This window comes from Panthera pardus, unplaced genomic scaffold (genome assembly GCF_024362965.1).
Source record: "Panthera pardus isolate Hobbes unplaced genomic scaffold, ASM2436296v1 HiC_scaffold_16, whole genome shotgun sequence".
In the NCBI taxonomy this organism is placed as follows: domain Eukaryota; kingdom Metazoa; phylum Chordata; class Mammalia; order Carnivora; family Felidae; genus Panthera; species Panthera pardus.
In genome coordinates this window covers 2,651,163-2,674,968 of record NW_026526721.1, presented here as the reverse complement: position 1 = coordinate 2,674,968, position 23,806 = coordinate 2,651,163, and the positions used below count along the sequence as shown (strand labels likewise).

The window sequence follows — 23,806 nt, the reverse complement described above, 5'->3', positions numbered from 1 at the left end:
CAGGAAGCCAACACTGCCAGAGTTCCCTGAATGCTCTCCAGGCCTAAGGATGGACTCACAAGCACTCCCTCCAAACTCCTGCCCCACACCGGGACCTGCCCCTGCCATCCTCTGCATTGGGACCTGACCCTGTCCCTACCATTCCCTGCACCGGGACCTGCCCTGTCCCTGGACCTGCCCTGCCCCTGCTATCCTCTGTACCAGGACCTGCCCCTGCCATCCTCTGCACTGGGACCCGACCCTGGCCCTACCATCCCCTGCACCAGGACCTACCCTGTCCCTGGACCTGCCCTGCCCCTGTACCAGGACTTGTCTTTGCCCTGGGACCTGTCCCGGGACCTGGACATTGGGAGACGCTGGAGGGCCCTGCCTCCGCCAGCAGCAGAGGCTCAGACCTGGACCCCGTCAAGACGGCCCCTTAATGGGGCTGTCCCCAACATCCCGCCAAAAACCCCAAGGACTGCCATCTTCTCAGTCTCCACCCGGCAGAGGCGGCTCGAGGAGTCCAATACAATTAAAAACTCAGTGCTGTCTATCTCGTAGGTGAGTAATCGATCGGATGGAGATTTGTAGAGTGAGTTTAAAGATTGTAGACTACGGCCATCCATCTCTTCCCGGCCAAGACCCATCGCTAGCTAACCTCGCCGCCAAACGCCCAGAGATGTGGCGACAAGAGACAGCGGAGGCGCAGGGGAGTGAAACCGAGACCGAACTCGAGCTGGGCTGCACCGCCCACTGCCTGGGTCTGCCGCGCTCGTACCCAGAACGCGCTGCGAGCGGTGGCCGGCGCCTTTGTGACGCCATCAGCCCGCGCGCCGCCCCCGCCCGCCGCCGCCGCCGAAGCGAGCCGCCTTCTGCGCAGACGCGGCCCCGGGCTGCTCGGCGGCGGCGGCGGCGCGGGGGGAGGCTGCGGGCGGCGGGAGGCTGCGGCCGGGGATGGTCCAGCGGGCGCGATGGCCCCCGCCATGCAGCCGGCCGAGCTCCAGTTCGCCCAGCGGCTGGCGTCCCACGAGAAGGGCATCCGGGACCGCGCGGTGAAGAAGCTGCGCCAGTACATCAGCGTGAAGACGCAGAGGGAGACAGGTGGGCGCCCGGCGGTCAGCCGCGCCACATGGCGGCCGGGCAGGGGGGCCGGGGGGAGCCGGGGGAGCGGCGGGCGCGGACTCGCACTCCCGCCGCGGCCCTGTGTGCCTCCGCGCGGTGGGACCCGCTTCCTGCTGGGGCCAGCCGGGTGTGACGGTGGAGGGGCTGCAGCCCGCAGGGGCGAGGTGGTCTCGGCGAGTGGCGAAGCCGGGAGTGGACGAGTCTGTCCGACCCCGAGCCTGCCCCTTGAGTCACCAAACTGAGCCCGGTTTCTTCTGCTGTGCTCTCCGTTGATGCACGTGTTTATCTGACCCACACCCACCTGAGGTGCGGGAGTTACAGGAGAGGAGAGAATCCCTACTTTGAAAGTTGCACTGGTAAATCGGGGCGGGGGCTGGATAACTAAAAGAGAGTTTTACAAGCGGAGGCAAGGAAAGGAAAATCACGGGAAGAGGGAGCTCCTCTACATAGGCTGTTCCAGGAAGGCCTCTGGGTGACGTTCAACGGATTCCAACAGGCGGGAGAGAAGAGCGAAGCTGCCCTAGGAGTGGCTGGAAGACCAGTTAAGTGAGAGAGGGGGAGGGTGTTAGGACTTAAAGTTGGAAAAGACAGCAGTGGCCAGGTCACACGGGGCCTTCTAGTTCGTTTCTTAACTGCAGTGGGGTGCTGTTGAAGGATTTCATTTACCTGAGCCAAGGTGCGGTCTGTAAACCCTAGAGAGCATGAACTATCATAGGCGGTGGAGCTTTTACGTTGTGCAGGGATGAATTTGGATTTACTGCTAATGCTAATGCATTTAGAGTCTACTTGAAAGAACGGGTACTATCTATCCCAGTACTGACTTTCTTAGTTTGTTTTGTTTGGAGGAGAAATCCCAAAAAGACTGCCCAGGGAAAAGAAAATAACAGTCTGATGGGAAGTCTGCTAGAAAGGAATGAGGACCGAATTCGTAACTTCAGTTCTGTTAGGGACCTCCCTGAGGGGTTTCATTCACATGGTTTCGGGCATCCCCAGTACACTGAAGGTTCCTAAGTCTAAGTCTCTAGAGCAGATCTGGCACTTGCGCCGGGGTGTCCCCTGGGCACCTCGGACTCAGAGGCCCACAGGTGACTCGTTTTCCTCCCCCTAAAACCCGTTCTCTCCTGCTTCTCGTCTGCCGCCTGTGTTCTCGTATCTTGGATGCTGTCCCCACTCTCTGCTCACTCTGGCTGGACACGTGGTGACGGCCTAGACTCCTTCCGGATCTTCGCTCCCCACCCCTCACCCATTGTGTCTTGCTTCTACCATCTTTCCCCGTCTGACATCCTCTGACCTCACTGAAGACCCCCTTCATCTCAGCCAGACCTCTGAACTTGATCACTTCCTAACCAGCCTCCTTAACTCCGTCGGCGCCGCTCTTAAACCCATCTTCCGCCAACCAGCCCAGGGCCATCTTCCTAAGGCGGTTCCGATCACGTCACCTACGTCCCTGGGTTTCCGGGTCTGCAGGTAATGGTCCGTCCTCCCTTTCTCTTCCTACCTCGGCCCCTACGTGACTGCTTCGTCCTGGGTCCGCATTGTTTCTCAGCTCTCTACCTTTGCTTCTCTTGTTCACTCCTAGCATCCCGTTCAACACAGCTTCCTCCAGAGTGCCTTGCCTCCCATCTCACCCCACCCCTCCAGGATTCCAAACTATCCAGTGGGTCTCAGTGGCAACACTTAGGTCGCTTCTTCCTAACCTGTTAGTGTATCATAGTGTATCATTCTGCGCCCCCTCCCCCCCACCCGGCGGTGGAAGTTTCCAGTCTGTCTGCTTGGCTGGAAGTGGGAGCAGTGGGAGCACGTGCAGGCATCCGCGGACTCACCTGTCTGAACACAAGAAGGGAAGAGAGGCCAGATGCAGTACATACGGGCCAAGATGGCCAGACAGAACCTGTTGCTCAAACCTTTTTGATGAGCAGGCTCAGGATCTGAAATGCTGAGGGGACACAGGGCCATGATGCCAGGGGGTTTACACCAGTGCCCCCAGGGTCCTGTCTGCTCTGCGCCCATCACACTGAGTGATTTGTTTCACGCTTTTGTTTGCCACCATGTCCACGCTGCGTGGAGTACGCTGGGCCTGCATAAGAGGAGCTGCAAGGCGAATGTCGTAGGCGCGGCAAAATAGGCAAGGCCTCTGCCTCCACTATGCTCCCATCAACGTGAGATGCAAGGTGGGAAATAACTTGTCCTGACATTTGCATCTCACCGGCAGGCCCGAAGTCTGTTGCCTTTTGTCTCGGGCATAGTAAATAAAATCTCAAATGTTACTGATGCAAAGAACTGCCCGTGAGCAACATAAATAGCTTTGTGAGATTTTTTGTTTTTAAGTAATCTCTACACCCAGCATGTGGCTCAAAGTCAGGACTCCAAGATCAAGAGTAAGATGCTCTACTGACTGAGCCAGCCAGGCGCCCCCGTAGCCTTGTAATTTTGGAAACAAACCGGAAATGTTTGTAGTGCTTAAAGGAGCTAAATGTTGCTCTGGTGCTTTAACTGTTCACACAGAGCACTCACAGAATGACCACTGTTTGTGGTTTTACTCACGAGAGATCATCCGTCTGTCTTCAGCAAACACAAAGCACTTACTGCGTGCTATTGTTATTCTTGGCCCCAGGGATAGGGCAGTGAACAAAAGAGACAAATCCCCCCCCCCCCAGTTTTATCGATTCTGCAACTTGACACATTTGACATCTACAGAAACTGAGATGTATCTTGAAGTCCACCTTGTGACTTTTATTTGCCCTCTTTCATTTGGTGACACATAAAATAACTGTACAACTGAGAGTTGCCGGGGTCTCGGATACAGTGATGGGGAAAGTGTCTCTTCATTCTGACACGTTTGGGGGTTCCTGGACCGAGAAGCGAGAATAAATGAGAGCTGTGGATGTGTGTGTGGATGTGGTTTTGTTTTTTTGTTTTTGCTTTTTTTTTTAACATTTATTCATTATTGAGAGACAGACACAGAGGGTGAGACAGACACAGAGTGGGAGGGGCAGGGAGGGAGGAAGACACAGAATCGGAAGCAGGCTCCAGGCTCTGAGCTGTCAAGCACAGGGCCCAACGCGGGGCTCGAGCCCACAAACCGTGAAATCATGACCTGAGCCAAAGTTGGACGCTTAATCGACTGAGCCACCCAGGCTCCCCAAGAGCTGTGGATGTTTTGACTGACCCTGGTGTGGACTCACCCCCACCTCACATGGCTCCTGAGCTCATCGTGCGCTGACAGTGGCCGTCAGGCTTTCTCATTTCACAGCTTGTTGGAATTTACTCAGCCCATGTCTCACTTCATGTTCACCCCGTTTGTTGTGAAATAACTAAACCTATGTTGTTGCCAGAAACTTAAGCGACATTAAATTAAAGAAACTCAACCCCAGGGGCGCCTGGGAGGCTCATTCGGTTAAGCCTCTGAATCTTGGTTTTGGTTCAGCTCATGATCTCGTGGTTCTTGGGATCGAGCCCCACATCAGGCTCCTCACGGACCTGCTTGGAATTCTCTCTCTCTCTCTCTCTCTCTCTCTCTCCCTCTCCCTCTCCCTCTCCCTCTCCCTCTCCCTCTCTCCCTCCCCCTCTCTCTCTCCCTTTCTCTCTCTCTCTCAGTCGGTAAATAAACATTTTAAAAAGACTTAAAAACAAGTTTAAAAGAAACTGGTAGTTGGTTTTTACCGCCTAAACTCCTGGGTGAAAATGAGTGGTTTTTCTACGTGTATTGAAAATACATGTTTGCAAAGGGAAGAGAGCTCCAGTGGCCTATGGGTGGAGAACACGAGACAATCCTCACACCTGCCAACTGGGTCGTGCTTCACTCTTACGAAGCGCTTCTCATACGTGCTTTCAGTTTTGTCCCTGACCATAAGCCGTGCACGTATTGTAGGCGAGGACACAGGCCTACGGGCTCGTTGACGGTTTTCTGCTGCGGCACAGCTAGTAAGTAGCAAGCTGGGGCCTCACCGTGGGTTTGTGACCACCACACTTTTGCTGCCTCACGTAGGATGAAACACTGAGAATATGTCTTCACGTGCAGCCCCTTTCCTGCCCGCCGTCTGGGATCCGCTGTCGCTCTGTTACTCTGCTGAAATCCCCAGTCTTCCGTTACATAAGCCTCTCCAGAGCTTGCCGCACCTCCAACTCCTACAGGCGTGGGTTCGGCACAGTTACTTGGTCTGTCGCATCGTCACTCGGTGCTGATTTGACACACGGGTGCATTTAGAACAATCCTCCGGAGATCAACATACACGGTGCTATTTTTAAGTGAAAAAGGCCAGAATTTGGAGTATGTAGAACATGCGATGCTTTTCGGGTTGTATACACAGCTATGCATCTGTGCATTTCTGTGCTGCATGTAAGTATTATGTCGAAGCACAGGAAAGATCTGGATGGAAAGATGTACCTCAGGCAGATAGCAGTGGTCCCTCTGGGGTCCAGGAGGTAGTGAACAAGGCACCTTTGATTGTGTAACTTCTGGTGTAATATACGAATAGGAATTTTTTGCAATAAAAGTGTGTTATTGAATGAGACTCTTTCAGTTACAACTTGACAGAATGTCCAAGCCAGACTAGTTTGAAGGGGAAAAACCAAGCACAGCCTCATGCAGGAGCTCGACTGATAGTGCCAGAACTGTTTCCTACACAGCGGACTCTGCTCCCCTAGATCGGCTCCCTTCTCAGGCAGGCTCCCCAGCACGTGGCACGGTGGCCGAGTGCAGGTGCGGACTGTGTCCCCTTCCAGTCCGCTGGGAGAGAGCGACTCTCCTGAAGCCTGAGCAGGAGCCTCGGCGAGGAGGTCGTCTGTGCCTCGAACCAGCCCTGTGGCCAAGAGGACTCAGGCTAATTTGGAATAAGCCCAGCTTGCCGGCTCCCCTCTGTGTCTGGCGAGCCCCACCTAGACCCCTGCCTCCCCCGCTGGGCCCTGCCTGGTAGGGGGCAGCGCTGGAGGGGCAAACGGTATGGCAGAAACGGGGATACCCAGCACCAGGCCTCACACAGGAACCAGCGACGTTCATTCTTGTTTGCTCGTAAGTTTGCCTGTGGTTATGGCTTTCTAGTCCCCTTGTGAAGAGTTTTCTACACAAAGAGAACTGAAACAGCCCATGGTAACGCTGTGGTGACCTCATACAGTGCTTGTTTCCTTGTTTTTTATTACGACTGTTTCAAACATATAAAAAGTGTACCCGTCACTCTGCTGCAGCATCTGTTAATACCCGGTTTGTGTCATCTGCCCACTTCCTCCTCCCACGAAAGCCTTGGGAAGCAATCTCAGACATCTCATTTCTTCCCCACGTACCTCAGTATGTATCTCTAAAAGATGAGGACTCTTTCTAACATGACCACAGTACCCTTATCACATCTTTCTTAAAAAAACTCCTTTATGTGAAATACCTAATCTGTTGGGTTTTCCCGTCATCATCTCCATTTTTCTAGGATTCATCAGAATCCAAGCAGGACCCGGTTTGCCTGTGGTCGTTCGGTCTGCGGCGCCCATCCGTGGTTTTCCCTCTTGCAGCTTGCTTGTTGTAGGAACTGCGCCATTTGCCCCATGGAGTCTCTCGTGTTTGGGGTTTTGCTAGCTACATGCCATGGTCTCACTTGACATACTCCTCTGTCCCCTGTATTTCCCCCCAAGCTGATATTAAATAGATTCGACATGATGTCGGTTCGTTTCGGTGAGACTATTTACCGGGGGGTGCTGTGCCCTTCTTTTGCATTACATCCTGCATTGAATGGAGAGTCGGGTCTGCGGGCCCCGAAGGACCAGCGGGCGTCACGGGCCCAGATGGGTCAGTAGGTTTGGGTGTTGCCGGCCTCATGTATCCATTCCAAGTTCCACTGTGCTTTTTCATCTGATGCTTTCCCAGCCATTGGTGATCCTTGCCCCAACCCCAAATTCATTAGTCTTAACAGGACTGAATGTAAGTACAGGTCACTTTGACAGAGTTCCTGTGGTCCTGACTGCGGCGGTCTCCGATCTGGGGGTCCGGGGGAATCAGTCACCGGCGCCATAGTTGTGCTAGCGATAGGCGCCCAGGCGTGGCTTGTGCCATAACAAGCGTGGGTGGGGGGGGGGGGGGCAGTTGCCACATGATTTGCCCAACCCCTAAAGGAAATGTATTGTAATAAACTTCGCTGTAGTTTCTGGTATATGGATTTTAAGTGAGAAACTATCACAAAGAATAAAAATGTGCCCTAATAAAATTGTTGATATGAGAAAGGTCTTCAATAACTTGGAAACCAATACCTAGGTATGTAAATATCTTTAAAGGTACGAAGCTCACTCCGAATATACTAAGTAAACTTCAGTACATCAAAAAGGATTTGTTTGCCACTTTTTAATTCTCTTTTGGTACGTTGAAATTACATTGATTCCAAACGTATGCGTATTGTGAGGTACTTGTGAGGTTTACCTCGTTTGTCCTACTTCGATATTCCGAAAGATTTTTCCTAGTACCTGCTAGTGAAGTATTAACACAGGCCGTTTGCAACATGCCCCAAGACTCGAGGATTGTGTTTGTTCTCCGTGACACCTGGGGTCTGCCCAGGACCTAGAAGGCTATGTGTGATGTAGCTCAGTCAGAGGTATGGTACGGGGCTTGAAAATGAGTCAGAAGAAGGCCGACCAGGTTGATGTCCCTTCAAACAGGCTATCGTTGCCCAGTAAATGAAAACCATAACCAGGAGGGAAAGAGATCAGGGTTTCGCCGAGTTTGACCTCTTGGCAGGATCCTTAAAAAGGTATCCTTGCAACTATCCCAGGGCTCTGCCGGTTTCCGTGGGGCCGGGTATACGGGACGCGAATCCTCATCTTTCGTAGGATTTGCGGTGTTATTTTGTAAGACTGATGAGAGTGTTGGTGTGCAGGATGAGATGATAAAGCTACATGGCCTGTGTGTGTTTATTTTGTACCACAAGGAAGTGTGTGCCTCAAATTTAAAAAGACATTGCGGGCGAAAGAATGAAAATGTGGTATTGCTGTCGCTGCCCGTGAGGCAGCGCGAGGTGCTGGGACAGGAAATGGGAGGATTCTGAAGTAAGACGTCTGTGCTGTTTTGTCCCCTAGGAGGTTTCAGTCAAGAAGAACTCCTAAAAATATGGAAAGGGCTCTTCTATTGCATGTGGGTGCAGGACGAACCCCTCCTACAGGTAACACACAGTTCCCTTGTCCTCTGGCTGGGTGTTGTGGCCCAGATGGATAGAAGGGGCTTGCTCGTTCCCTGCTGTGTCGGTCCCCCGTGCACAGAAACAGCTCGCAGTCACCGCCCGGGGTTCAGTTGCCCACCTCTCGTCCATCTAGAGAGGGACACGGTGCCCAAGTCACCTTTTCAAACGACAAAGAATATGGATAAAGGGAGATTGGGTATTTCGCTGTCATGCTTTCATAGGCTGGTTCCATGGTAGGTGTCACGTGACTTATTTTAGTTTCTGTTTCCTCTTCTATTATTCGTGGTCGATGAGGGCACGGCACTAGTCCGAGAGCCTGTGAGCACCGGGCTCTGGGCTCACCTCTGCCATGATTTAAGTGGGTGCCAGGACCAGGCAGCCACCTTGCCGGGGCCAGGATCTCTGTAAAGCAAGCGGTGGCCCCCCACCCGACATCCCACCCTCGAAGTCCGTGGAGACGCACAGATGTGCACGTGCTTCTGGACCCGTCTGCCAAGCACCCTGAGCCCCACCACCAAGGCGCTGTAGGGAAACGGCTTTCGGTGTCCGCAGACCTTTGTTCTGGTGTGTAACAGCTAGTGGAGGCTAAGCCTTGAGGAACGCGGTGTGAAACGCTTCGATAGATAAAACGCCACAGATTGTATTTGTCTGGATTTTAACGTGCAACTTTGCCACTTTCCCAGACCGCGTAGTAGCGGGCTTTGGTTTATTGCTTTTACTGCACTGAACATATTTTGAGTAGAACAGCAGGGCAAAATATTTGTAAGTTACATTCAAAAGTAACAGCCGACGGCTTTAGCGGAGGAAGAAAACGTGAACGAGAGCGTCATTTTCCAGTCTGGAGTTCAGTTAAAATGGGGGAGGAGGACTCGAGGCCAGGTGAAGCGCAAGGAATGCTGAGGAGAACTGTTCTTTTCTTTCGTAACTTGTGAACAGGATTCTCTCGCTGACGCTCCCCAGGGTGGGCCTCTTCTCAGAGCCAGCCCGGCCAAGTCTCCCCACAAATGAGCTTTGCTGCGTTGTAGCAGGCGCTCTGCACCTGACCCCTTGCCTTGGACAGAGCCTGGAGGGGAGCCGTTAACCTCTGCTTCACCCCCCCACCCCCGCCTCTGCAGCCTGCCTCCGAGCAAGCCCAGCACAGGACTTCCTGGTTCCACACGCACCCCTGCGGAGTGGCGGTCCCCGGGTCTACCCGTCGGCGCTCCCCTCGCCGGCTCCCGTGTTCCGGGATTGGGGGCTTAGAATAGAATCTCACTTTAAGGTCTATATTTTTGAAGCCAGGAATTGACGGCTCGTTTGGAGCTGAAGCTAGAGATACTTTTCTAACCAGGCAGCGTGACCCTCACGGACATGTTACGTTGTAGTCCGCTGGGATCAGAAGTTCCACGTCCGGTAAAACTCAAATCCTGACGTGACAGGAGGTCCAGACCCCAGCAGATGCGGGAGGAGAGCAGGCTGCGGTGCTGTCCCCTTCTCCGTGCTGCCGCCTAATAACCCCGCTGTCTCTCCCCGACCCCGCCTTTGCAGGAGGAGCTAGCAAACACTATTTCCCAGCTCGTCCACGTTGTTAACAACTCGGAGGCCCGTAAGTCCTGATGTTTTCATGACTTTCCAAACTTTCTTGTTCATCAGCTTTGGTAACTTGCCTAGGAAACTAGGCAATATTGTTTCTTCTCCTTCCTTCAAGTTCCAGTTTTCCAGGGGGCTTGTTGTACGTGAACCTGGGGCTTCCTTCCAGTGTGCAGATGTCAGGCGACAAACCTTCCCTGTGGGAGAGCCGTGATGAGCTTAGATGTTGATCCCAAAAGAGGGCAAACAAAAGAGGCACCTTGTGCGGTTGAATCACGGGTGACATCTCAAAAGATTTCAAAACAGTGGTTTAAGAAATGAAAATCTCCAGAGTCTCCAGATTCTGAGTTGCTTTAACACTCCCAGGGGCCACGTGTGCTTGTGCCCGTGTTCGCTATAAGCTCAGCATGCCTGGCTGTCCTCCTGGTGACCGGAGCCAGTTGAGGTCGTCATTGGTAATAAACCGTAAAATAGCCCCGCTGTACCAAGAAGAGCGGAGGGAGAGGTGAATTCTTCCTGAGACGTTCAGGCTTTGATCACTGACAAAGGAAGAAACAGACGGCAGAGTTGGTGGGTGCTGCTTGGTGCTCCTTGGAGCAGAGCCGTCCACCCGGCCTTAGTGACCCCAGTGGCTGTCCAGGTCTCAGCCAGGTCCCAGCCGACTTCCGCACGTGGAATATCGTCTAGGTTTTCACTTATCAAGAAAGAATTATGCAAAAAGAAGTAAAACAAACCAAGAAAATCAACAGTTATTTTTGGATGGAAAAGTGGTAGTTTCATGGCCCAGAAGACAAAAATAGAATGTTCTGTTAGAGCTCATCCAGCTGACACAGAACATGAAACAAAAAGCTGAGTTTCTACGCAGCTCGTCCAAGTGTTCATCAAAATTAAGGGCTTTGGATCCATTGTTAGGTGTAGGTGGGTGGGAAGGGCCCGTAGATGTGGCTCAGAGAGTTTTTTATTTTAATAGAAATATTTTTTTAATAAAAATATTTAATAGACCAAAAATATTTTAGTAAAATATTTAATAGAAGTATTGTAATAGACTTGGCCTTGTAAGTCAATAAAGACAAAGGCCACACAGAGCATTGTAGCTGAACATCAAGATAGTACCAGCCTTCCTGTCTTAGTAGGTTTTTATTCAAACACGAAGGAAATCACCGAGCGTATTTAATTATTGACCAAATAGCTGCCGAAAACCCTTGGAGAAGGTAAATGACAAGGGATGCTAGTTTGTTTCTCTGTTACTTTCTTGCTTTATGGTAACGCATGAGTGTGAACACCAAGCATTCAAAGCCTTTTGTTCACTGCAGAACACCTGTTCATTCAAACCTTCTGGCAAACGATGAATCGAGAGTGGAAGGGGATAGACCGGCTGCGCCTGGGCAAGTACTATATGGTAAGATCTGAGCACCTTACCCCGTCTGCTTCAGAAGCCCCTGAAGGGGGGATGTTGAGCGTCTTGAGAACAACGGGAAAAGGTTTATCTGTGAAGCAGAGGGGGCTCCAGGCTTAGTGTGTTGAGAGGTAACGCGATCAAGGGAGGGCGTTTGAATATGTGCTCGAAGGCGGCTCTGCTCTTTCAGCTGTTGGGGAGGAGTTTGGGATCCTTAGTTAACACTCTCTGCGGAAAAGGAAAAGGTAAATGCGGGGCGCCTGGGCGGCTCAGTCAGTTGAGCGTCCGACTCTTGATTTCCGCTCGGGTCATGATCTCACGGTTCGTGAGATCAAGCCTCGCGTCGGGCTCTGTGCTGACAGTGTGGGGACTGCTTGGATTCTGTCTCCCTCTGTCTCTCTCTCTTTCTCTCTCTCTCAAAACAAACATTGAAAAAGAAAAGGTAAATGCGGTTGTCGTGACGATATTTTCACTTCGGAGATGCAGGCTGTAGCAGTTCCATTGGGGTCTTTGCTGTGCCAACTGACCTTTCTTTTCCTTTTGTAACCAATTTGTTGTCCGTCTTTAGCTGATCCGTCTGGTCCTGAGGCAGTCCTTTGAAGTTCTGAAGCGAAATGGCTGGGAAGAAAGGTCGGTAAAGGATCTGGGAAGGCACTGGGCAGCCTCGAAACCTGCGAGGTAGCAGTGTGTTCTCAAGCCTTTCCATGAGCTCGTACGAAGTGGCTCCTCTTTGCCTCCCGTTCTCTTACCTGCTGTGAGAGGCAGAGCTCCCCACGCGTGAAGAGCTCACAGCCTGGTAGAGGCTTCTCGAGGGGCTGAGCACACACGCCGCACTTCAGACGGATTTCGGTGGCTGCTTTTCCCTCGTGGGACTGTTTCAGCCTTGCGTCGTGTTAGGCGGTGTGGCCCCGGGGGTGAACGTGACTGTGTTCTTCGGCCACGCTGCGGTTAACGGAGCCGTGTGCTTTGTGTTCTTCAGCCGAATCAAGCTATTCTTAGACGTCTTGATGAAGGAGATCTTGCACCCTGAGAGCCAGTCTCCTGATGGAGTGAAGTTCCACTTCATCGGCATTTACCTGGACGAACTGTCCAAAGTGGGAGGGAGAGAGGTAAGGAGCAGACTTCCCGCCAGCGGCAGTGACACGGCTGCTCGCCTGGTCCGGACTCTGGCTCTTCCCCACGTGGGCCTGGAGGGCGGAGGACAGGCTGCTGTCGCCACCTGTGTCCCCAGCGCCTCTCCCACCCAACCTGACAAACCCTTCCCCGTGCGGGAATGTATCCTAAGCGGCCAGTGGGGCACGTGAACGAAGATCGTGCACTGAGGGCGCTCTCGGAAGGCTTCCTTGTAAAACAGTTGAAAGCCGCTTACACAGTCCAGTCATAACAGCAGGATGTGCTCGCGGTGTTGACTCTTTAAAAAGCAGGAGGGAAAAAGCCACAGACGCCACAGTGCCAGTGGCACGCCTCTTCCCACGCTGTTTACGCGTGAATGGACAGTGCGGGAAAGGAGATGTGTTTTTAGCCTGCAGGTGATCATCTGCATTTGGAATTACCAGGCCTTTTTTATTGTTTTAGTTTCACACTATTTTACGAGTGTTCCGCAGCGAACACGTATTCTTTTCATTAAAAGAAAGCAGGGATAGTTCCTCGGTCCGAACAGTTTCCGATGGTGTCCGAGCAGAGCCTGTCTGTAAGGGAGAGAACGCAGAGCAGCATGGGTTGATGGGGGGGGGGTTCTTTGATGCCCCGGTGGCTGGAAGACAGCCGTGACCCTTAGATGACCTTTAGCCTGGCCCAGAGCGTCTGGATGATTCACGCAGAGCGGATCTTGGGAGCGGCTCTCCGGGAGAGGTGTTGACCTTCGTCAGCCTACGTGAAAACTGCAAATGCTTCCTCTCTCTAGGACCTATCAGGAGCAAAGGTTCTTTTTCTCCCCTAATTGTTTCCCTACTTTGTTTCTAAATTTCAGCTTTTGGCAGATCAGAATCTCAGGTTCATTGATCCATTCTGCAAAGTCGCTGCCAAGACTAAGGAGTAAGTGATTGCCGTGTTTGTTTTCTGTTTCATTTGGTGCTTCATTGTGGGTGATGGTGGTAAACTTGTGAAGTGCCATGTGAGTACCTGGGCTGGTTAAAATCCAGAGCCGGGACGGCTGAGCTCCGAATTTCTGGAAGCCGGACTCTGGAAGCTCGGAATCCTAATTGGGCTCCACTGGCTTTGCGGTGTGGTCTCAGGCCTCCAGGAGCCCCGCCCTCCCTCGGCCACAGCCCTGCCTGCTTTCAGCACGAGCCCCACCCCCGGCCTTGCACAGCCACAGCCGCACCTGGCCGGCTCTGGAGCGCGGCAGCCGGTGGGTGACGGCAGTGGGTGACACCAGGTGCCCGGTGGCTTCTCCCCGCCACACCCCTCCCGGGCCAGGGCCAGGCCCTCTGTTGTAACCAGCTTCTCGTCCCTCTTCTTACACGCCCTCAGCCAGACATTGGTGCAGACTATAGCTAGGGGTGTTCTTGAAGTCATCGTGGACCAGTCTCCTCTTGGACCTGAAGAGACCCTCGAGGAACAGAAGCCTCAGGCGGGCGAGGGTGAGCCCTCTGAAGAAGAAACGCCTGAAAACGAGGTGGTGTGGAGACAAACCGTCAGTAGAAAGAAGACCGGTAAGAATTTCCTGCGGCAGTCTTTTTTTTTTTACACAAAGTTCTCATCGGATGAGCACTTTTTGATATATGTGCTGGAATCTTGCTGACTACGACCTGGAGGTCAGCGCAGGTGGCTCGGCCGTGGGCTCCCCCAGAGAAAGGGCGCGGAGCTGCGTGGAAGGCCCACACCTGCCCAGGGGCCCTGGGTGGCGGGCACGTGCCTTCTCCCGGGACCACGACTCCCTCGAAGGTTTTACATTGTTTTGCTCTTCCTTTGGTTTTTATTTGTTTTTATTGTTTTGGGTTTTTGGATGTCTAAAACATCCTAATGTTGACTTGTATCTGCAAGGGGGTCCTCAGCAGTCACATTGCAAACACACGCTTGTTTCTGTAGCTCTGCTGCCTGGTCTCCCAGGTCCCTCCAGGGCTCCTTCGCTTTGGGTAGATAACACTCGCTGTGGGCGGGCACCGTGCAGACACCGTGCGGACTGCTCCTGCGTCTGTAGCGGCTGCACGTGGAGCCTGCGTCCCAAGTTGCAGCCCATCCAATCTGGCGGTGGTTCACGGCGTCTCGGCGCGGCACTGAAATGTCATTTAGCCCTTAAAAAGCAAAGATTTCAAAAAGTAATGGGATTTAATCTACACATTTTTTAATAACAGAACACCAAACTCTCTCTGTACAAGGAGCCAAGTGTGTTTTTAACATTGTGCCTTTAAAAATCTGGAAAGAGGGACGCCTGGATGGCTCAGTCAGTTAGGCGTCCAACTCATGATTTCGGCTCAGGTCACGATCTCACGGTTCGTGGGTTCAAGCCCACATCGGGCTCCACACTCAGTGAAGAACCTGCTTGGGGTTCTCTCTCTCCCTCTCTCTTGGCCCGTCCCCTGCTCGTGCTCTCTTGCTCTCCGTCTCAAAATAAATACATGAGCTTTAAAAAAATAAAAATAAATCCGGAAAGATACCAAAATGTCAATTGTTGGTCGTGCGTGGCAGTTATGGGTGACTTCTGTTTTCTTTGTACTTTTGTCTGTTGTAAGTTTTCCACAGTGACCATACATTAGTTTTTAACCAGAAAAATCATTATCTTAAAAAGGGAGAAAAAGTCTCATCTTAAATTCCACGTAGGTGACAGAATTAATCAGATGACCTTGAGCAAGTGTCGTGTGGTCACGGGACCTGTCTCTGGCTCACCCCTGCGCACCAGGTTTCTGTCTGAACCAGAGACGCTCTCCCACGCCCCTCTGTCGTGCTTGTTAGCAAGCACAAGGTCCTGCTCTCTTCTCCAGGCTGTGCCCTGAGGCCACACCACTAACGAACTCACAGGATTTGAAAAATTGTGAGTCTTTATCTACTTCTTCATGGGCCTCAGCGCTCCTTGAATTATCCTTTGACTGCTACGAGTCGCATCGGTATTAATTTGTCTCCTGCAGCAGCTCCGTGAGAAGTTAGTGTGATGACGGTGTAGATTTTTGCCACGACCGCAGGTCGACCCCTTGGCCTTGGGCCGGGGGCGCGGAGGGCGGCAGCTGATGTGTCTGTGATGTGATTAAAAGGCAGAATGTGTGATGTGTGCTTTCTCCCAGAGTTCCTCTAACGAGACTCTTCGGGGAGATCATAAGTGTATTTGCAGGGGCTTCTCTGCAAGGAGACGCTGAGTGAGGCAGTGGCTCCTCCGGAAGAAGTCGTTGCCTTGTGTTTGCAGCTACGTCTTGGGTGTGTTTTGACAGCACTGAGCCAGCAGCGCTCCGGGATGGACGGCGTCCGCGACGACGGGGCGAGAGGCGGCGGGCGCCTGGAGGACGCCGGGCCCCTGCTCCAGGTCGGTACGACGTAGGTTTGCCGTGGAGCGGCCCGGCCGGCTGGGAATTAGGGTCAGAGCTCATTATCCACGAGGCCTGCCTGTTAAGTCGTCTTTAATCCCTTCACTCGCCGAAGTCACCTTCCTTACACGAGCTTATTGGAGACAAACGTAAACGTGACAGAATTTTGAAAGATGTCAGTCTTCGCTTTGGCTTGAACCGTTGGGATCTGTTCCATTCGTACCGACAAGGCCAGCTCGGTGCTTCTCCCATAAGGAAAGGTTCCCGTGTCACCGAGCGTGAGTTGGACACCGAGGCTGAATTTGCGAAGAAGCACACACCCAGGCAAACTTTATGTGGTGTGCTTTCCCACAGGTCTTGTTGTCGCTGTTGTTGTTTAAATAAACAAATAAATAAAGCAGATAAAGAATCGTTTCCCCAAGAACAAACAGCACATTTTTCAAAGATACTGCTTAACCATCTGGTCACCAAACCTTAGCACTCGTTTGTGTTTGATAAGACCGTCTTGTTGCTGGATGCTTCTGGAATCCACGCTGCTGCTTTCTCTTAGCAGTGGGAATGACTTTCTAAGTCAGCGGTCTGGCTGCGGGTTTACGTCTCATTTACGTCTCGTTGTTCTCACGCAGTTCGACTACAAGGCTGTTGCTGACCGACTCCTGGAAATCACCAACAGGAAGAACACCCCTCCCTTCAACAGGAAGCGTCTCTCCAAACTCATCAAGAAGTGAGTGACTGGCGGGCGCTCCGCTGACGTCCGCCCGGCCTTCCTCGCTTGTAGCCAGAGCAGCACTGCACGCACGTGGCTGCCCCCCCCCCCCCCACCTCTGCAGCGGATGCTTCACGTGCCCGTAGCTCCCCTCCCGGGCCGCGTCCTGAGGGCATGAAGTATGCTGCTTAGGTGTTCTCGAGGTGGGCAGGGGTTTCGAGAACCCACTCCCTCACCCCCACCGCAGCCGGGCCAGATGTGGTAGTGGGTGTCACTGTGGCCATCCCGGCGGTTTGGCACAGAGCACCGTGGTTGGCGGCAGGGGGCACCCGAAGTTAACTGTCCTCTGTGGAGCAGGCGCCCTTCGGGGCACTTGACATGCATCATGTCATGTTCGGAGAGGCCCCGTAAGACCTGTCACTCCTGACCTCACAGATGGGCCGGCCGGGGCACAGGGCAGGTAACCGGCTGGCCCGAGGCCGCAGCCACCAGGTGGCAGGGCTGGACTCAGACCTGCTGTCCGCGCCCCCCTCCCCGGTGCTCTGCCGCCGGAGTCCTTGCCTCCCGCCAGCACGCGGCCCCTCACCCTTTTGTCCTGACACCAGCACCGGGTGGAGCGTTTTCTCCTCTGGGCGAACAGAGAAGAGAAGGGGCAGCTTCAACCTGAAGAAGGAAGTTTTCATCTCTTCAGTTTATGTGAACGAACCAAGATAGAATCTCTGGATCACCACATCCTGGAGGATGTTGGCCTTGAGGGCGATTCGTCCTCCACTTTGGGCCTTTGCCTCAAGCCTCCCCTTCTAGAGGGAGAAGGAAGTGAACTTAACACACGTCCAAATAGCACATCTTAAAAGTTATGTGCAGGTGTTTGCAGAGCATGGAAAGAAGGGGGTTTCTCAGAACTTCTCTTGATTTCTCTTTCAGATTTCGGGATCTCTCCGAAGGTGAGAATGTCTGAGGATTACCCCTGACGACGTTACGTGAGCAGGGCCCCACTGAGACGCTCACGCCAGATACCGAAACACGGGCTTGAGTGACACTGACTGGGAACACAAGACATAGCAGCCTTTTCCTGTGAAAGGCGTCAGCTCGGCAGGGCCCTTGTGAGAGCCACGGTGCCGGGCCTCTTCCAGCCGGCCCGCTTTCCCGTCCCGGGGACCCAGCGGATCCAGACCTGAGGCCGGAGGGAGGGGGGCATCGTTGTCTTAGCGGGAAGGATTTCTGGTGGTCGAGGAAGGTGCCAGTTTGATTCCTTAGGAAGAAGAGAAGTTAAGCTCTCGGGGCCCCTTTCCTTTGTTGTGGTCAGTTGAGCCCCTGGAGCAAAGCTGTTGTCCACAGGGACACGTGTGAGTTGGTGGCTCCCCCAGCCCCCCGTGCGCCTGGGCACTTAGAATGGGGGGCAGCTGCCCAACCCCGGTTGCGGTGCAGAGACGGGCAGGCCCCACAGTGTCACCCGTTGTGCGCGGTCCCCATCGGTAGCTGGCAGGCTTGGGCTGGGGAGGCGGTGAGGAGCCCAGATGAGCACACAGGACTCAGGTGGGGAATCTTCCCGTGTCAGGTGGGGACAGAGTCTGCCAGTCTCTAAGCTGACCAGAGTGGCTTTGGTGTCCAGCAGGCAGCCTATCCCGGCTCAGTTTTGCTGAGGACATTTCTGCTGAGGGAGATGACCAAACGCTCAACAGAGGAAAGCACAAGAAAAAAGGAAATAAACTTTTAGAGAAAAGCGACCCGGAGGAAGAAGGAGGTGAGCTGCACAGCTTGCCGTGGATGCGGGATGGGGTGGAGGATGCGGGCAGCCCACGGGGAGCGGCGTGCGCCCCTGCAGCCCTGGCAGGCTGGGCCGGGTCTCCCTAGGTCCTTCCAGAGCCGAGCGTCAGCTTTGAATGTGTGTTGTTTTCTGCGGAACCGCTACAGCCTCCTAAGCTACAAGCGTTCATTTCCTCCTCGGGCCCCTTCAGGGTGGTGGCAAGGAGGTGGAGAACCAGATAGACCCCGCCCTCGGGAGCCTGTGTTCTGTTTCTGCCCCAGGCCCGTGGGGAGTGTAGGGCCTGAAAACCGTGGTGATGGCCGTCCCATCCCTGTGGGAACAGGCCTTAGGAGGGTTTGTGGTCCCAGCTGGGACAGGGAATCGCGCCCACGACAACGCTTGCGGGGTGTGGGGGACACGGAGGGCCAGGGCCCTTCTGGGGGTGGGACACGGGGAAGCCGTCTCCCCGCCGTGGGCACCTGTGTATTGGCGTGTGTGTCTCTAGGAAACAAGTCCTTCCTTGCTGAAGAAGAGGAGAGCGAAGGCAGTGTTCAGAAGAGAAAAGGGAAAAAGAGGAGGAAGGTCCATCTCCAACCAGAGCATTTAGGGTCGGGGGCTCCGGCCCTGCCCCCAGAACAGAACGGGGGCGGGGAGCCGGAGGGAAGTCCGGGAAGAGCCCAGAAGATGCCTGCGGCTGAGCCGGGGGCACCAGCTGCCCCTCGCCCCCAGGAGCACAGCGTTTCGGGGTCCGCCCCAGCGCAGGGTAAGAGGAAACGACCGAGGAAGAGAAGCCTGAGGGTCCAGGCCGAGAGCTCGGAGTCCACACCACCACTGCCTCGGGGGGACGAGGCCCGGGAACCGTCCCCTCCGGCACCCCCTGCCAGCGGAGCCCCGGTCCAGAAGAGGCAGAGGACGCTCGGAGCCCTCCCGATCAACGGCAGCGGCCCCCCCGCGCTGGCCTGGCCCCCACCCCAGCAGCAGGGCCGGCCGGCCGGCCTGCCCCCGGGCAGGAGACCGAAGAAACAGAAGGGGGAGCCCAGCGGCCTTGACCTCTGCGCCCCGTCTCATCAGAAAGCCGCCATCTTGGAAAAGAGAAAGAAGGTGAAAGAGACGTGTGACTTGGAGCGCCGCGGAGGGTTGGAGGCCGAAGCCGGGCTCGTCCGGGCTCTGGTAAGGCCGCCGTCGCGGGGCAGGTGGGGGGCACGTCCAGCCTCGAGGAGATCGAGACTCTCGGTGGCCCTCCCCGTCCCCCATGAGGCTTCTCCGAGGCTGCGGGAGGGTGGGCACCAGGCCGGGACGTCGTGCCCACGGCCGTGGGGGGCGCCGCCGTCCCGCAGCGTAAGTGCACAGACCGAGTCGCTGTCAGGCGCTGGCCTCGACTCATCATCAGCTCCTGGCCGGTCCTCAGGCCCTTTCGGCAGAAGACGGGGCCCGGGATTTTCTTCTCTTGTGCTCTTTAACGAAGAGGCCGCCTCTGCTTATACGTCTGAGCCAGCGTAAGCGAGCGGTCAAGCTCTGGGAGGCATCTGTACCCGTGACGGCACAGTTCCGCTGGGACACCAGCCACGCCAGTCACGTGGGGGCCGCTCAGGGCGGCCTCACGTCTCAGCGGTGGTGGTAGAAGCGAAAACCTCGTGAGCCGCGAGGCCGCAGTATTTACTCCCCGCCCTTCCAGGACAGGCCTGCTGACCGCGTCCCGCTCTGGCACTTGCCGGCGCTGCCGTGCGCGGTTAGCTCGCCGAGGCCTTGCTCAGCGGGAACTTGAGTGGGCCGGGTTATGTGCTGATCCCAGAACGACGGCGTCTCCGAGCGGTTAGCTCAGCTTGTGGTCAGAGCGAGTCTTCGCCGGGGAAGCCCTCGGAACTCTCCAGCGGGCTCCGGGAAGCCTGTTCTCACCTTTGACCTTTCCCTGACCAGCTCTGTCGCCTGTACCATCGCCCCTTGGCCCTTCACACGTTCACTTGCTGCTCTTTCCTTGCCGAGAACATCAGGGAAATCTGTCTCGTTCCTCCGGCCCTTGGCAGCCTCTCTCAGGATTAGAACTACCGCGAAGTAAGCCCCGGGGTCACGGGAGGTTTTCCTCCCAAACGAGGCCCTGTGTCTCTGCCAGTGGGGCTGAAGGTCCGCAAGAGAGGCCCCCCGGGTCTGCCCCTCGCCGGCAGCGCTGTGGGCTCTGCGAGGGCAGGCAGCCCGCTCCCCAGCTAGGAACACCAAGACCTGGTGGAAGCTAGCAACGCGACGTCCGCTACGTTGGGCTTCCCGGACCCCGGGGACCCCAGAGCTGGAGCGGGGTCCTTGCCGTGGGTGCTGGTCAGCTGTTAGACACCCAGTGAATGTTCCTTATCTGCCCGTAAGGGACCCGCAGGGCCTCACTAGATGTCACCCTTGCCCTTTCTTACTGAACTTTCAATGGAGGATGATGTCTCGGATCAGAAATGAGAAAATGGGGGCGCCTGGGTGGGTCTGTCAGTTGAGCGTCAGACTCTTGGTTTCGGCTCAGGTCGTGATCTCGTGGTTCGTGAGTTCAAGCCCCTCGTTGGGCTCTGCGCTGATAGGGTGGAGCCTGCTTGGGACTCTCTCTCCCTCTGCCCCTTGCGTCTGCCTGCTCTCTCTGTCTCTCAAAATGAGTAAACTTTAAAAAAGAAAAAAGAAAATGAATTACTTAACAGGTGGCCTTTGAAAGGCAGAAATCCTCAGAACAGGGGACCTAAGTTTAAAGATACACAAAGGCGGGTCTTGTGGGTGGGAGGATAGGCACCCTCTGGCCCGGTGGGCACGGTGCCACGAGAGCAAAGCCGTCGTGTGCGCGTGACTGCGCCCTGCCACGTGAAGAGGTGCCGTCAACCTCGTCTGGGAAGCGGCGGGCGTGGGGTGTCTGAGCTACAGATGCTGCATCCTGGGGGCCCCGCCTGGCTGCGTGCGCACCCCTTCCCCCGTCCCGCTTCACCTCCTTGTGCTTGGGTGTGACCCCTCCTCTCCCCCCCTCCCCTCTCCTCCCCTCCCCTCTCCTCCCCTCCCCTCTCTTCCCCTCCCCTCCCCTCCCCTCCCCTCCCTTCTCCTCTCCTCTCCTCTCGCCCTTCCCTCACGTAGGGCGGTGAGGGGGCTCTCAGCCCCTCAAAGAAGCAGCAGCTGAGGACGGAGAATGACTTCGTGAGGTTCGACACCCCCTTCTTACCGAAGCCCCTGTTCTTCAGAAAAGCCAAGAGCAGCAGTGCCTCTGCCGTCTCTGTGCGCCCTGCCGGGCAGGTCCGTGAGCTCTGCCCAGCGCCCTGGGCCCCCCTGCCCCCACCTCCGCCCTCCCCACAGCCACACAGCCCCTTCCTGCCTAAAGGCCACGCCTGGGGCCCTGTGCGCCGGGACTCTGCTTCTGCCCACGGCATGGCACTTGGGGGCCTGTTCAGGGAGCCCGGGTCTGCTGGGCAGAGGGCCCGAGCAGTCCTGGGGCTTGTCTCCTGGTGACCTGGGAGGGACTGAGGGATTGGTCAGGGCACCTGCAGGTGAGGTGGGTGGTGCCTCACCTTAGAATTCACGAAACGGGCCTAGAGGACGGGGAGGACCGGGACAAGGGCCCTCGCCCAGGACTCGGGGCTGGTCAGGTGCGGGGAGGAGCAGGCACTGTCCCCGTCACAGTGGCGGGAGAGGGCGGCGGCTGTCGTGGAGCCCAGGGTCAGCTCTGCCAGCTGCCCCTGAGTGCTGCGGATCAAGGGACAGGCCGGTGCACAGGCTCGCCGGGGAGTAGCTGCTGTGTAAATAGCCTTGGACCCGTGACTGCCATGTTAACTAGTCCCAGGTAGGGCGTCGTAGGGACACTCGCCTGAGGGCCTGAGACTTGGCGCACAGAGGACTAGTTCCTCCGGTAAAGCGTTTACGGTGCAGAGTGGAATCGTGGGATCCACGCAGCAAAGGCAGGTGCTTCATCATGCAGAGTGGTCCACGTCCAGGAGTTTCCCAAATGAGAAACGACTTAGTTAACTGATGAATTGCTGGGACACCGAGATGAGTCTGGGAGGCTCTGGGAGGCGCGTCCTGCCCCCTGAGCAAAAGCCCGTCCCGGTGCGTGGTCCCGTCCCACGTACGTGCTAAAACTAAAACTCAGTGGGTGGGGTCCTCACGGCCTTGAAGTGCGAGCTGCTTGCCGTCACTTAGAAGCTGTTAGACACCACCGTGCTCGGCTTCCCTCCCCAAGGACGTAGCACGAGGCCGCTATGTGGCCAGAGATGCCAGGTCCGGGGCCTCCACCGCCACCGACTTACTCCCCTTTGTTCTCCCTTTGCAGCGAGACAAGACGCCCTCAAGCTCCAAGAAGGTCACCTTCGGGCTGAACAGAAACACGACTGCGGGTGAGTGTGGGGCGCGTCTCCCGCGGGGCACCTGCATGTCCTGCTGTCCAGAGTTGCAAGGGTCGTGGGGACTCGGGGCCTCTGGAAGGAGGCTGTGTCCCCGGACCTGCCCACTCAGACACTTCAGAGCCTGGGGGCATCTGACGGCCCCCCAGCCATAGCTGCCTCTCCTGACACGTGGAGTCACCTGCCCACGAGGAGACAGGAAAAGAGAGACAGTCTCGTCTCATTGCTTTTGGTGTTGGTGCCGCTCACTGCTTTGGTTCGGTTCAACGGAAACCACACGTTCTGAAAGTACACGATGAGTTTAAGACCTGACTCTTCGTAGGGACCACAAGTAGTCGTGTGCGCGTGCAGGGTGGGGAGGGACCGTCAGGGAGGCCTTGTCCCGGGAGCTGGAGACGGCCGGAGTGGCAGGTCACCTGCAGAGAAAGGCTCCTCCTGCATCCGCTCGAGCCTCGGGTCCGTCTGCCTTCCGCCGCCACCGGGCCCCCAGAGTCCCTCTCAGAACCCGCCCCCCCCCCCCCCCCCCAGCGCTGTCCTCGGCACTTGTTCACGCGCTCCCGTGAGGCATCCTCGATAGGGACTCCCGTTCCCTCAAAAAGCTCCCGGCCCGCTGGCTGCAGGGCCTCGTGACGGAGCGAGCGGCCCAGCCCGCGCGAGGCCACCGGCGGTGTGAAGCGGCGAGAGCACCGACGGGGGACGCTGCTCGGGCGGGCGGGAGGGACGGAGAGATGCGGGTCCTGGTGACGCGTGGCCTTGCTTTCACCCGCCACAGAATTCAAGAAGACAGACAAGAGTATCCTGGTCAGCCCCACGGGCCCCTCCCGAGTGGCCTTCAACCCTGAGCAGAGGCCCCTCCACGGCGTGCTAAAGACCGCCACCGGCTCACCCACCGGCGCCCCCCTGGGGACCAAGAAGCCGCTGAGCGCCACGCCAAAGAGAAGGCCCACGGCTATGGACTTTTTCTAGGGCAGCAGCAGAGTCCTTTTAGAGACTGTTTTTGTACAGATATTCTATAAATTATAACTTTGAAAAGGTGGGCGGTTTTTATTGTTTTATAAATCACCGTAAATCGTACAAACGAGGTCTGAGCAGAGTCGCTAGCCCTCCACCCCTCTGCGGGCATCTTGGTGATGGTTTTGCCACAAACGCTGTTGGTGCGTGAGCCCTCCGGGGTCTCACGTTCGCTGCTGACTTCTCTGACCCCCACCGGTGCGGGAGCTGAGCTGTGTGACCGTCACTCCCCCTGCTGCAGGCCCCGGGGGAGCCTGGAGGGGACGTCCTGGCCAGCCGACTGTTTGGAGCTTGGGTGCTCAGCGCTGCGTCTGCCGTG

General features: G+C 55.7%; 2 protein-coding genes across 6 annotated transcripts in view; one reads left to right on the top strand and one right to left on the bottom strand.

Annotated features, from left to right (window-relative positions):
* The window catches only part of HSF2BP (heat shock transcription factor 2 binding protein), a 94,139-nt gene extending 93,366 nt beyond the window's left edge, over nucleotides 1-773 (bottom strand). For all 3 annotated transcript variants that reach the window (XM_019432624.2, XM_019432625.2, XM_019432626.2), the window contains exon 1: nucleotides 641-773. The gene's annotated coding sequence lies outside the window, so the exon portion shown is untranslated. The remainder of the gene's footprint in view (nucleotides 1-640) is intronic.
* Nucleotides 774-868: 95 nt separating this feature from the next.
* Nucleotides 869-23,512, top strand: RRP1B (ribosomal RNA processing 1B). Of its 3 annotated transcripts, none has more exons than XM_019432620.2 (16): nucleotides 869-1,083; nucleotides 8,155-8,237; nucleotides 9,783-9,840; nucleotides 11,138-11,223; nucleotides 11,789-11,850; nucleotides 12,200-12,329; nucleotides 13,190-13,254; nucleotides 13,693-13,874; nucleotides 15,585-15,676; nucleotides 16,304-16,401; nucleotides 17,308-17,327; nucleotides 17,999-18,127; nucleotides 18,636-19,300; nucleotides 21,221-21,376; nucleotides 22,407-22,470; nucleotides 23,249-23,512. In XM_019432620.2, exons 1-16 carry the CDS (start codon nucleotides 954-956, stop codon nucleotides 23,440-23,442), a joined length of 2,214 nt encoding a protein of 737 aa, XP_019288165.2. In that variant the 5' UTR covers nucleotides 869-953; the 3' UTR covers nucleotides 23,443-23,512. The 3 variants fall into 3 exon arrangements, with proteins under 3 accessions (XP_019288165.2, XP_019288163.2, XP_019288167.2); XM_019432618.2 differs by having other exon boundaries at nucleotides 17,996-18,127; XM_019432622.2 differs by lacking the exon at nucleotides 8,155-8,237 and having other exon boundaries at nucleotides 970-1,083; nucleotides 17,996-18,127.
* Nucleotides 23,513-23,806: the final 294 nt, after the last annotated feature.